The sequence below is a fragment of the Anopheles ziemanni genome, chromosome X, assembly GCF_943734765.1.
Source record: "Anopheles ziemanni chromosome X, idAnoZiCoDA_A2_x.2, whole genome shotgun sequence".
Classification (NCBI taxonomy): domain Eukaryota; kingdom Metazoa; phylum Arthropoda; class Insecta; order Diptera; family Culicidae; genus Anopheles; species Anopheles ziemanni.
This window is the reverse complement of record NC_080707.1, coordinates 17,153,608-17,167,609: the sequence shown is the minus strand read 5'-3', so window position 1 is coordinate 17,167,609 and position 14,002 is coordinate 17,153,608. Positions and strand designations below refer to the sequence as shown.

At 49.9% G+C, this 14,002-nt stretch overlaps 1 protein-coding gene across 1 annotated transcript; it reads left to right on the top strand.

The window, feature by feature from the left end:
• The first annotated feature begins 3,214 nt into the window (after nt 1-3,214).
• LOC131290917 (protein big brother) lies at nt 3,215-11,013 on the top strand. The gene is made up of 3 exons (XM_058320105.1): nt 3,215-3,379; nt 5,278-5,508; nt 10,717-11,013. The coding sequence occupies exons 1-3, from the start codon at nt 3,215-3,217 to the stop codon at nt 11,011-11,013; spliced, it is 693 nt and encodes a 230-aa protein (XP_058176088.1).
• Nucleotides 11,014-14,002: the final 2,989 nt, after the last annotated feature.

Sequence of the window (14,002 nt, the reverse complement as noted above, 5' to 3'; positions counted from 1 at the left end):
GGCCGCACACAAGTGGTTGGTTCGTCGGTTGATTCATTGGGGTTGGTTTCGGTTGCAAATAGTAGACCGACCGACGAAACCTACTACCACCACATACAATCAACATGTACACACACACACACGCCGCCCAAAAACCAATGAATGTGTGTTGTGTGGGGGGGATTTTTCCAATTTTGTTTTGTTGTTTTTTTTTAAATTCCTCCCGGTTTGTTTGTTTATTTGTGTGTTTTCCTCGCCTACCACTACCGGGTGGAATCATCCCCTAAAGGTGGTGGGTGGTTCCTTTTTTCCATTTTTTTTTCGCTAACTCGTTTCGTTACTTCCGTTTGTAGTGCTTTTCTTCATTTTTCTACATCAGTTTAGTTTCTTGTGCTTTCTATTTGCTTTCTATTTTATTACGAAAAGAAAAGAAATAAGAAACCGTTGCGTAAGCTTTTCTTTCGTAGAAAATTCCTATCCTCGAAGGAAGTTCATTTTTTATCCGGAGTTTCAGTTCGTTATCTCTTTTTATTAGACTCTTTGCAAAAAAGTCTTCCCCCTACCCTGAAAGATGCTCCGGAAAACCCTTTTCTCGGTGCCAAAAAAAAGAACAACAAAAACCACGCGAGACAGATGGTACGCTTTCCCGAACTGGCAGCAGAACAGCCTTGGAAAAGTTATCAACTTTCAAACCAGTGAGCATCTTCCATTGGAACTGAACTCATTAACGGAAAAGCAAAACCCCGCACCCTTCCCGGGCGGGTTTTTCTCCTGCGGTCGGGCGAAGTTGGAAAATGGATGCGGAATCTAGCCCTTTCCTGCCCTTTTTTGTGTGTCTTTGTAAGAAAAACAAAACCAAGAGAACGAGAGAAAAAAAACAACAACCAAATGCCCTTACCCTAAGCATCGCGGGCTTTTCACAACAAAATCACAATACGCAACGTAAAATTTCCAATGAAACAAATCACCTACCGCCCTTCCGAGAAGGAGTTTGCTGGTTTTTTGTTCGACCGAACGTTTTCTCTCCAGCGCGCAGTGAACATTCCAATCCGTGGGGGCAGAAAAGCACATAAAAGTTGTGGTGGAGAGAAGGAAGGATGGTGGGGAGAACAAGGGGAGGGGAGGGGGGGGAGAAAGAGTCCTTCAGTGCTGCTGTGATCTCGTCCGGGTCGCCGTCAGCATGAAACAGCACAAAAAAGCACCCCCGATTCCGAACGGAGGGGAAAAAAAGGGCGAAGAGAAACCCCCCGCAGCCCCCACATTTGGGGTTTGAGGGAAGGAGGGAGTGGGGCATGGTGGAGGAAGGGCGGGAAACCGGCACGATTGTGGTACGCCTGCTTTTGGCGGCCAAAAAACAGGCCAAAAAACGGCACCACAACGCGCAACCCCACGCTCCCCCCGCCCGGTGCGGAAAAACCACCATATTGTCCCGCAAGGAGGAAGGGATGGTGGGGCGTTTGGGAGGTACGATGCGTGCAAGCGCGGGGGTAGGTAGCGGGAGATGATGACGGTAGGACCGGTTTTCCCAACAAACCAAAGCGGCAAAGGGCGTCCAGTCCTTCAGTGACATTTACTCTCCCGCTCGCACACACACGAACGTTTTAAAAGCGGAAAACATCCACCCACCCGCCTCGTCCCCCCACTCCCCCAACGGGCCACATCCCAGAGGCGCACTAAATCCAAGCCTTTTTGCCCTGCTCCGTGGCCCACATTTCGGTTTGCCGATGATCTGTCATCCGCAAGATGACAGCGATCCGCCAAAGGACAACAAGGACGCGTGGCGTGCAGCATCCGAGTGCGAGCGAGAGCACCCGATTTGCGTACCGTACGCACTTGCACTTGAAAACGAGACGGCATACTCGAGGGGTGGGGAAAAAAGTCACCCCCTTTTGTACATAGTTCGTTCGCCTCCCTGCCTGCTGCATATGTAGGTTCGGTAGGGAAAAGTGACAGAAACGTCACTCTTTCATTATTTCGCTCTCTCTCTCTCTCTCTCTTTCTCTCTCTAACTCTCCGAATTTGTCACTCGCTGAAATGGGAGGAGTTAGCAATGTTTCCCGTGTGGCGCACGAAAGGAAACCAGCGAGAACGAACGACGCAACGTTGCCGCTACGCGAACTGCTCGAATTCGAGCTTGCGTCCCAGGGAACGAACCTACCGTAACTCCGCCCCTTCGCACGAGTGCGCACTCGTTCGCTCTCGCTCGCCTGTCGCACTCACTCGCATCGGAGGGATGTTTTTCTCACCCCTCGGTTCGGGGTCGTCTGCCTGCCCTGCAGCGTCATACGGTGACGCTTCACCCTTCGCGCCAGAACCGAACCGACCAACCATCAAACGCAAAACCGACCAAACCGACCAAAACCAACCACGACGGGCAGCCCCTGAGCCTCGGTTCGCTCGGTCAGTCAGTCTTCTGGTGGCAGTGCAACACCGCATACACGCCGTGAAAGCAATCGCATACACGTCATCGTCGTCGTTCGTTCGCCAGGAGGAAAACGCTCGTCGCGCGAAGTGCCGGCGCGAAACAACGCAGACAGCTTTCCAAACCCAGTGTTGTTTATCCTATCCTTGCGGACCACAACAACAAACCGCATCTCGGCAAAGTCAAAGATTTTAACACCCCCACACCGCCACACACACACACACACATACACACTGCGCACCGCAGTTTGCGATCATCGTTTGTGGATTTTGTTTTGTTTTTCCCGGTTACCCTTTGCTTTCGCGAAAATACGTACCGCCCCGGCAACAAATCACGGTGGGTAAAGTGTGGTGTACCCGCGCGGGAGACCGTAAATTAGCAAAGCAAAACAAAGCCGTGTGTCCGTGTGTCCAGCGTGAGGGCCGACTACCTGACCCGATATTCTTGGCAAATCGAGTGTGCGTGTGCAAGTGCTAGGAACTGGAGAGTGGCCAAATATATTATTACCGTGACATAAAGGGCAGCAATGCAGGTGCATCGGTGAAGACAGTCGGTTGAAAAGTTTCAAGGAAGAGAAACGAGGTTCCGAAGAGCGATTCAGAAGCACGCGCCAGCAAACAACAACACGTCCAGGTGGCAGACTCAACAATCAATTCTCGCGTCCCGAATCCGTGTGTGCGTGCCAACCTCGGATTATCGCAATCAAAGCACCCCGCAAAAACAAAGGCTTAAACCTCAACCTCAACGCCCGGCGTGGAGCCTGACCCGCGAGTTCACCCGGCGACGCAGCCACCACCGCACGCCAGCTTCATCATGATGAACGATCCGGCCGCCCTCGGGATGATCCCGTTCGATACGATCGGGCTGTACGAGCAGCCGAAGCCGCGGTTCATCTTCAAAATGCCACGCGTCGTGCCGGACCAGAAGTCCAAGTTCGAAAGCGACGACCTGTTCAAGAAGCTCAGCAGAGACAGTGAGGTAGGTGCACCTTTACCGTACAATATGCTTATGAACTCCCCGCAAACACCTGCAGTAGTCAGATCGTTGATTCATCTCAATCAAATGACAGCTGATATTCATGCGTCATTTGTTTACACCGTGGAAATTGTGCTTTCAGGGCCATTTAAACACTAGAAATCAAGAACACGGTGCAAAAACAAACCGTTTCCGCACCGGAAAATGCTCAAAGGATAGTTAAATTGGAAAAGTATTTCTAGAGAAGCAAAATTTCCTTGTAATGTTTGCATTACATTTTCGTCTTGGCTTTTGTTGTCAACAAAACAACTGCACACAGTTGTGTTTGATATTTGTGATGTCGTGTTGTTTCGTTGATTATGATTGAGAAACCCACAGGGAAATGTGGAAAACGATCACATTTCAGCCCTTTGTCGGGTCGTGTGCGTTTGATGAGTTTTCCTCCCAGCGATCTGCGGCCGCCGGTTTGTTTGTTTTTCCCAACCTTAATTCACCGCGTATCAAAGTCAATTGGTAGCTGGTACACTTTTTCCCAACTATTCTGTGTGTTTGTATCTTCCGCCATGCATCTGTTTTAATGATCGATTACTCTCTGATCGTAGGATCCTGTGGTCGATCGTAAAATGCCCCAACATAACATGTCGCTTTTTAGGCGGTTTATTTTGGTTAAGTCTTGGAGAACGAGTTTCTTGGCGCCTCCTTGCCGCGAGACAGTTGTTAAGACATCGGCGCTGGAAAAAAAGAACTTGCGGGCTTCAATTTCCACACTACTTTTCCATCGGCGTATGTGTTGTTGTTGCTTGTGTTTTGCCGGAATGCACCCGGAACGCCAACATCAAGCAAAACAAGGGGGAAAAAGATACATTTGATCGCTTGTTTACAAGCTGATCCTCGGCCCAGAATGCATCGCATTATGTGCGCCCGGGAAAATGAGGCGCTTTTTCCATCGGGTTTCCCTTTGTGACACCGAGCCTCTAATCGCCCTCCGGTTAGCGTTTGTTTCAGTTTTTCGGCCTCAAATAAACATCATTAAACTGGCAGGCGAAGATACCGTCCTCCGTCGCTCGGTTCGGACGTCGGCTTTTATTTGGGGTTTGTTTTGTGTCGACTTCTTTTTGCCTCTTGTGTGTTTTTTTGTGTTTATCAAATGCAACTAGTATTGATGGCGGTCTTTTACTCGGCTTGGTCGAGATATGCGAGTTGTGGTCACCGCTTCTCTTATCATGCCGGGCAGGAAATGTAGCTGACCGGAAGCAACCGAACCGAGCAGTGATATAATAAGCGTGGGAAACATGGTTAAAACAGTATCTTATCGTGCTCTATTAATAGCACACTTGAGCCCTTTGGAACAAGCGGAGAAGTGAACGCCACTTGGATCGTCACTTGCAAACTCACGGTTTGGATCAATTTAACAAGAGGCACGTCGAAGCAGCAACGTGAAGAGCGAAGAGTGAATCGGTGCCAAAACCGCTCTGCCAAGGTTGGCTGGGAAATGGCGCATGCCCGCCGGGACGTCTTCTGGAACCCGGCGGTGTGTGTGACGCAAGTGTCGTGGCGGCAACATGGCCTCCCGGGTGGCTCTCGGGATGCTGGTTCGCTACGTTCTGCTGATGCGCAGTTAAAGCAATAGACCTGTCCGCTTGGGGAGACGGACGGCGGTGTTGGATGTGCCTGTGCATAAGACACTTTAATTCGCACGCCATTTGTCGCTGGAGAGAAAGGTTCACCAAAGAGATCACCTTAAATTCATTCATTCGAGGAACCACTTCATGCGTCATCGCATCGATTGTGACAGATGTTTGTTTACATTCGAAAAACTTTGCAATTCGTTCAGAAAAACAAGTGACTACGGGTTTTGCAGTACACTGATGGTCTGTTCTTCTTCGCCCCTCCATCCGCAGGTCAGATACACCGGGTTCCGCGATCGCCCCATCGAGGAACGGCGCGGCCGCTTCCGGGCCGGATGCTGCGAGGGCCACACGGAAGTGTCGTTCGCCGCCACCGGCATCAACCTGCAGCTCGTCTTCAACCCGAACCACGGCCTTTACCATCATCCGCACCATCACCACCATCACCATCCTGCCCATCTCGGGCTGGAGAAGGAGTGCGACTTCGACAAGGAGCACGGCAAGGTAAGCACACACGGATTCCGGCTGTTTGACAGTGTTCAGTGACTTTGTGTTGAGTGGCCAGGTTGAGGTTATCATACTGTGAACGTGAACATCCAGGGATTGCATCGCACTGTGTCTGTAGATCGTTGGTGTTGTGATTGAGCTGACAGTAGCTTCCCTCAAAACATCCTACCGTTCGACGATTACCCATACAAAACACGATGGAAAGATAGACAGAACATCAGCTCGACAGTGTTAAGGACCTAATCAGCCAGCGATCCCAAAAGAGATTCGTTGAATACGGCATGAAAAAGGAACTAAAAAACCACTTTCAAACAAAAAAAAACACACACACACACACAAACAGAATCCCACCGCTTCATGATCGATCGTCCGAGCTCGGTTTGAGTGGTTGTTTCTATTTTGGTTTTGGTTCGCTATTTTCCTGGCCCTCGGTTTTGCTCGCCGGCGGTCCGATCGATTGGGCTCGTGTAATTGAAAAGTGAAGTTTCAATAAGCGCCGCAACGAATCCGATTCGCACCAACCTTTTTGCCGGTAAAAACGGATCTTTTAATATGGCAGTTACAAACACACACACACCCTCGCTGGGTTTTAACATCATTAGGAGGAAGCGTGACGGTGCAGGCTCTTTAAAATGTTTGTCCGATTGAAAGGATACCTCACGTAAGACCTGCGGGATGCGTACGGGATTTTCCGGGTGTTTCGTTTTCAAGTTAATAGCTCGGGAAGGCTACTCCTCTTTATTCCTTGGCGAGGATGATGTTACCTTCGTCTTCGAACAAATCATAACAATTTTGACAGTTTTGTTCAACAATTCGCTCCTCCGGTGGCTTTTTGCTACAAAATGTTAGTGCTCTAAACTACTCCAAACTGGTGGTGTTGACGTTGTATGACATTAGAATGTTGTCATCTAAAGCCTACATGTATGGTATCTTTTAACCCCACAAAACACGGCGAATCAAAAGAATGTAACCTCATCTTTATATCTTCGATAATAAAAGGGTGCCTAAAGGCAGGTTACGGAACCTTTGGCGAAATGCAAACGGAAGTGGTGCACCGGAAATGAGAAGTAGTGTATCGCATATATATTCGCTGACACCACGCACGGGTTGCACGATGCGCAAGTTCGCTACAACCGGGACAGGAGACAGTGGGTAGAGAAGGGGGGGGGGATAGGAAACCATTTTGCTGTCGCGCCCCCGCTCCGGCCCTTGTTTACATCGTCATCATGCCTTGTCCTTCCAATTCCAATCTCCCCTATTTTGGGCAAAAACACCGAACAGAGGGAAGCCACCGACTCCCGAGGCGTTCGACCGTGAACAACCCACGGTAGGCGATGGCACGGTACATGGCCTGCTTTGCGTTTGCTGGAAATAAATCGAATCCCGCATCCGGAAACTGGGCGGTTCGAGGTTGGCAGGAAGGGACAGTAGAGACCGGTCCCCGGTCTGGGGATGTCGGCGGATGCTGCTGACCCCGGACCGGTAGCACCGGGATGACACGACCACACCGACACGACCGACGGATAATGGCCGAACGATACGTTTGCCACGCGTGTGTGTGTCTGTTTCCGTGCAATTGGTCCACAAATGGTTCGGTCCTGCGCACAGACAGTGAGCGTCCTGGAGAATGTCCCCCATTTTGCTGGCCCGAGGCCTGGCGTTGCTACGCTTGACACACTCCGCGATTTCTGTATGCGAACGGGTCGAAAGCGGAATTCTGGAAAGAAATAGCGGCGGCGGCAGCGTCTGCAAACATTAAAGACACTCCTATCCACCACTGTATCTTGAGGACACTACAGCGGTGAGCTACATCTACATCCAGCTCGTAGCCAAGACAAGCCCCACAGCATCGCGATGTAGGTGTAGATTGAAGTAACCTCAACGAAACATTTGTCTCTAGTGACTGTTCCATCGTACTTTGTTTGTGCGCCTCCAAAGAATATATCTGAGGTTCTGGCGATTCTGTTGCATCGTCAATCGTAGTGACGGCTTCACCATATGCTTTGTTTGGGAGCCAAAAAAGAATATTTCAGAGGTTCTGGTGATTCTGGTACAACGTTAATAACATTGCGTTTCCCCAAAACATTTGTCTCTAGTGACGGCTCCTCCAGCATACTCCAATTTAAATCCTCCAAACAATATTTCTGGAGTTCTGGTGATTCTGTCGCAAATGCCAATCAAATTGAGTTGGTCCTGCTCCGCCGTGTTCCGAGGGATTGACCGCTGCATATAGACTACCTACCCACTGCTCGCGTTTCGCTTCGGAACGCCGGCTAATCGGTAGAACCGCATCGGTTACGGAAAAACCTGACACTCATGGGAGAGGTATCGACGCAACGGTTCACCACGTTCCAAAAGGCGTCACGGTGGACGCGCTCGCGCTCGCCCGGTAACAATTATCTGCCCGTTTAGTGTACCATTTTCATGCACCAACACCTTCGCTTAGTTGGTTACGGAGGAGGCTTGGCAAGGACAAAAGAAAACAAACACACACGAGAAAGGTTCAACAGTTGCAGTTTAGTTTGGCAGGCTCTGCAGTTGGAGACCGGAACATTTGCAGTCCCCCTAAAAGGCTCCCATTTGGCGAAGGTGTCGGAAATGGAAGAATACAATTGCTTGGGAAATGGTGGAGAAGTTAATTGGCCTCTCGCTCGAATAATGGGCCGGAAACGGCAACGCGCCATCTATAGGTGAGCTGCACCGCATCCATAACCCTTTACCTGTGAGCTGTCGGGCGCGGAAAACCTGAACCGGCTACAGCTAACCTCACCGACCAACGTTACATTATAGTTACACCTAACCTCACTTTCTGACCGGAGGTAGCGGGTGGCCGAAGACCTTTAGCCAGATCTTCCCCAGGTTATGGCCGATATTAAATTTAATCGATTTCTCGCCACGTCCATGTTCATGGGTCCCAGGTATCCTGGCTTCCCTAGCGTCCACGTCTTCGGGTGTTCGGCGTTCAAAGCGGCTGCCATCTGGGAGCCGCCTCTGGAGTGCGCTCGTGCGCGAAAACATCCACCTCCCGCGGGCCGTGTTTGTTGTCCCTGTAAGAGTCGAAACCCAACCACCTACTCGGTGTGCTTCGATTCGCACGTCTTCGTCGTCATCGAAATTATAGCCCTGCAGTCCAGTGACAAGTGAAGGCGTGCACCGTTGTTCGGGGGGGGGTGCAAGTTTTACCGTCGGGTGCGCTTGTCCGATCGGTGCCGGTCAACCTGCCCGATCCCGTCACACCATATGGCGCCGGGGCACGACGCACGAAAAACCGACAGCACGGAAACCTCTTACTTACCTTGGGCCCGGGGCTTGGAAGCTCGGCAAGATAATTGCAACCCTGCCGGGCAAATGAAGTGCTGGTTATGCGCGAACAGCGACGCTCGCAAACCAGGCCGGGGCAGGGCACTTCTTTTGTTTGAGTTTTCGTTTGTTACATTGGTGGTTCGTTTCTCTTCGCCTGTCAAACAGCTGACGTGCACGTTTGCCATTCTGTTTGCGTCCGGGTTCTGTGTGTGCGCTCGCCAAAAACAATCTGCAATCTGCTCGCCGGTAGTCTTCGGTGTAGCGCTCTGATGACGATCGCGTGCCACTAATTGAGCGGACGATCTTCCCGTGCGGCTTTTCTAGGGCCTGCCGGTGGTGGTGGTGATGATGCTCGCGTGCTGCCTTTTGCTGTGTCGCTCCAACTTCCAGCGCCAGCGTGCTCAAGATCAAGAGTCAAGAGTGGCAATATATAACATTGTCGAACCTTCGGGAACGTGCCACTTGATCCGGGTCCTCCGGGAAAACAAGCGGGGGAGGTGTAATGAAGTGTGGATTAGGATACTCCTCCCAAAGGAAACAAACAAACCAGCAACAGCAACGTTCCGGGCGACATCCATCATCCCCCGTTCGGCTCTGCCCTAGGGGTACTTTGGGCTAATTATTGTGTTTTACGAGGCTTAACCGTTGTTCTTCCGTTCTCGCTTCGAGCACACTCGACCTGGTGGTCGGCGTTTGGGCAACGATCGGGAAGAGACCCCGTCGAAAGGTGTCGGATTACGCGTGCGCTCGTCGGCGTTGGCGAATGTTGTCCTCCTGGACCTCGAGCGAGTCGGCGGGCTCGGGCAGCTGCCCTAGTTTTCGAGCTGGAACGATGAGTGCGTCACCTTCTCGTGCTTCCTCCGAGCAGTTGGGTCACGGATAGTGGTGTCCCTTTGCTTTTCGCAACCTTCAACCTAGCCTGGATAGGAAGTTGTTGACAAATGTCGGAGTGAGCTCTAAATCTGGGTCCGTGGGAGGTCGCACACGCTCAAAAGCGTCACCCGGGCGTGCGCGGTGCCCGATTTGACAGATCCGACACAACTGTCAGGCACAAGCCTAGCCAGCCCATACGACAGGCCCACCGGCGACGCAGCCGGATCATCCGTCCATGCGCGGAGAGTGGTGGGCGGGGGGAAGGGGCCCGGTCGGCACCGCTCGTATTTCGCTTTGTTTAACGAGCGTAAAACAAGCGTTGTAAATTATCTGCCGCCCTTTGCTTCACCGACAGCGACGGTCCCCAGCGCGCCCTGGCCCTTGTGTGTATGTATGTATGTTTGTCTTCGTACTCGTTTCATCCTCCTCCACCGCGCCCCGTCTTTGACGATTGACATTCGAGACTTTCGGACGACGGTCCGTGCGACAAACGTGTCGGGGCTGTTTCCCCCTTGACGTTAACCCGTTTCCATATCGAGGCAATAACAAAACGCTACGTGAACGAAAGTCACGGCACGGGAATCGCTACTAATCGAGCCCGTTTAAGAGGTGGAGTTGGTTACACGGTGTTTGGAGTTTGGTTTACGGGAGGGGAGGGGAGCTAACACCTTTCCCGGAAGGCTCATAAATTGACGCACTTAGTTTGTTTTTGGGGAAGACGCTCGGCTCGGAATGACAGCTTGTCACGACACCGTTTGACAACAACGCACCGTTTGGAAGTCGTTTGTCATTCGGCGGATTCTTTCGCTAGCTGGGAGTTGTGTGTGTGTGAGTGTTCCCTAGAACAGGCTAGGGATTCTGTTGTTTGACAGTTTGACAAGTACTCTTCGCGACACTAATGGGCTAAAGTGTGTCTATCAGGGAACCGGTTTTGCTCCACCTGGTCGTGCGTTTTCGGTGTTCTTTTGACAACTTCTGTGCGACGACTACTAATGGCTCACCTACCTACCTTCCTCTCCCCCCACCCAGGTGCACATCAAGTCCCACTTCATCATGAACGGCGTGTGCGTGCGCTTCCGCGGCTGGCTCGACATGGAGCGCCTGGACGGGATCGGCTGCCTGGAGCTGGACGAGAAGCGGGCGGCGCAGGAGGACGCCATCCTGCGGGAGCAGCTCGAGCGGTACAACCAGCGCCTGCGCGACTTCGAGGACAAGCAGCGCACCTACCAGCGCACCACGCAGGACGAGTTCGAGCAGATGCGCCGGAACGGGTCCGGCATCGGTGTTGGGGTGACGGCCGGCGCGTCCGGCATGTGGAGACGATAAGCCGCCAGCCGCTCGGACGCTGCGTGCCAAAGCAACCTCCTTCCCCTCCCCGTATCCCCTTCCCCATCCCGGTCAGATCTCACAGAGCTCCCCGGGAGTGGTTCCCGTCCTCAGAGGTTGGAGGCTGAGGCACCCGAGGTGCCCGCTTTGAACTGCTATCCCCTCACCCCCGCACCCCGCTCCCTCTTCCAAAATGCCAAACGTCAGGACCCACCTCGTCCCACCCACTTCCGGCAGCATTTTCACAACACTTCCTTTGTGACAGGAGGTATGTTAGACACCCAAAAAAAAAAACCGGCTCAACAGGCAAGACCCGCTGGAATAGCTAGCGACTTGTCCATCACCTTTCCCCGATCTCCGACACACCTTCCCTGCTTCGCTCTCTCTCTCTCTCTCTGCTTGTTTTCGTCATCGGGCCATCGATCTCTGCGTCCAACACGATCCCCGGTGGAACGGGGGGTGCAGAAACGGGGTGGACGAAACTGAGAGCCGAGAGGGGAAGGGAAGGTTGGGGGACAGGGAGAAAATTTAAAGAGAAGAAAGGAAGCAAGCAAGGGCAGGAGGATGAAAACTCGCCGAAACTGTTTTTCGGCATGTGTTTATAGATTGTAAAAACAAAAAAATGAAATCATCTGTGTTATCGAATATTAATTATTTTTATTAAAACTTATTAGTGGCTAGCCAAAAGGGCTGCGCGTTTACAACACTCTCACTCCGCGGCTCCGTTCCGCCCACCCGCACGCTATCGTTTCGCGCTTCAATTGAACCCTTCCTCTACTAGCGAAGCAAAAGATGGCCGTCGTCGGTGTGCTATTGCTGCCACACGTAGTAGTGTAGCAGAGCAACTAGCTCTCGAACATAGGCTGGTGGAGATGCCCCAAATGTGAAGGAAAAACAGATAAGTTTTGCGTCATTCGGGCGAACAAAACATAGTGAGTAAAGGTGGGTTTGTTGCAGAAGCGAAAAACAGCCAAGTGTTAGCGAAAACGATAGAATAAAGTAAGGATAGTGCGAGAGAGAAAGAGAAAGAGCGTACACCGAGGACTCGCACGCACTGAAGAACTTTAAGTTTTAGTTAATGTGACATGTTTATGTGAATAGCTCAAAACTACCGGTGTTGCAGGGAAGACATTTGTTCACAAACACTTAAGCAGCAGACAAGATCGTTCGAAAAGGCTTGCGGAGGAGAAAATGCTATTGAATATTTACCGATTAAAACATAACAAAAAACCGCTTCCTGTTTCGGTGGGCCGATAGTCAAAACTTTAAAAGGAGACGGAAAAACACACACACACTAAAGAGAACCAGCAGCATTGCGGGGAAGATTCTGCAAGTGTGCGGTAACGAACGATAAGATTATCGTCTTTATTTTTGTCTACTATTGTTTCAAAGCCAAAACCAAATGGATAGAATAATATATAAATATATATAGAAAGGGAGCGAGTGGTGGCTATCGTTGCACCGAACGAAGCAGCAAGCGAGCAAATGAATGTACATACTAATTGATAAGAGCGAGCGAACAGTTAAATCGTTAGCGTAGTGTGAAGTAAAGGAGAAATATAAGAGGAATAACAAAAAACCAACCAACTTCCATACATACATTTCTTTATCGTACGAGAAAAAAACCGATTTGAGAAAACTACCGACCGTTAATCCTTTCACCCTTGCGTGTTACGAGTTTCTTACATGGAAAGAAAAACGAGATCAGATTAAGCAACCAAACACCTTCCTTTCCGCCTTCCTTAACTTTCCTCCAATCTAATCTTCCATCGAGGTATACACACACATAGACGGGACTGTAAAGCAATGGGCAAGTGGAGGAGAATGAAAATAAAAATAGCATTAGCAAAAACTGCATTCAATTACCCGTTGGAATAGCAAAGATGACCGGACAACCGCATATAAAACAAATTAAATACGAAATAGATAGGATTGAGCTAAAGGAAATGAAACAAGGTAGGGGGCAAACACGTAAAAACTAACTAATAAAAGCATACCGAAACGTCAGCAACAAGGAAACAGCCAACAGGAAGTAGTGCAGATGATTTTAATGTTTTAATAGCAATACGAAAGAACAACAAACAAACTGAACAGCAAAAGAGAGGGTTCCGAATAGTGATTGTGCGTTAAAAGAAGAGGAAATCAAAAGACAAAAACGGAAGCGAAAATTTAGACAAAACTTCACGCTACACTAAATCAAATTTCGCAATATTTGACCTAGCCTTGCCGCGAGTGCATTTCCAGCGTGTGAAAGATTCTTCACTGGTTTTTTGTGTTTGAAGTTTTCCTCATTGTGATCAACGGTTTTTTGTATTGCTTTTCCCGTTCTAATGAACTTAATCTAGATGATTATTCTTTACCGCTCGCCACTAGAAGCTTCGTGTTCGTTCGCTGAATGTTTGTGTTAGTTTGCAAAGAAATACGAAAAAAAGCGATGAAAGTAAAAGTTTAATGTCTGAACAACGGCTTCTGTTTTTTTTTCTTCCTTGCAGCGAATGAGAAAAGCCACTGAGAACATGGAAGCATTAAGCAAAAAAAAGCCCCCAACTCAGCGATAAATCGTTCAAGCCGAAAACCGTTGAGCAGGTACTATTTTCTTTGCGGCTTAACGATAAGCACACCCACCGGGCCGAAATCCCCAACGGAATCGTTTCGCAGGTCCTCCCAAAGCCGAGAAGCTCTAATTGTTGCCCGGCTTTCTCTTCTGAAAGGCGTTTTGTTTTGTTTCAAAGGAGCAAACGAGGGGAAAAAACAGGGAAGAGGATTGAAGAAGCTAAATTAATTGTAACATACAGGAGTGGAAAAGCGAGAAAAGAAAAGCGAATCCCTTGGCAATGTAAAGTAACATCAAAACATTCTACTACGAGGAGAGAAGAAACAAAACAAACAACAATCTAAAGAAAATTACATGGAAATAGAGATTCTGTTTGTTAAGTATCCTGCAATGAAAAACTGAAAACTAGCTTTCGTAGTGTTTCTTGTTTATTTG

Bases quoted from the DNA above. Each gene is read 5' to 3' on its own strand.
- LOC131290917 (XM_058320105.1), top strand. From the start codon at position 3,215: ATGATGAACGATCCGGCCGCCCTCGGGATGATCCCGTTCGATACGATC. The intron at 3,380-5,277 runs GTAGGTGCACCT...CTCCATCCGCAG, and splicing joins AGCTCAGCAGAGACAGTGAG to GTCAGATACACCGGGTTCCG. The intron at 5,509-10,716 runs GTAAGCACACAC...CCCCCCACCCAG, and splicing joins TCGACAAGGAGCACGGCAAG to GTGCACATCAAGTCCCACTT.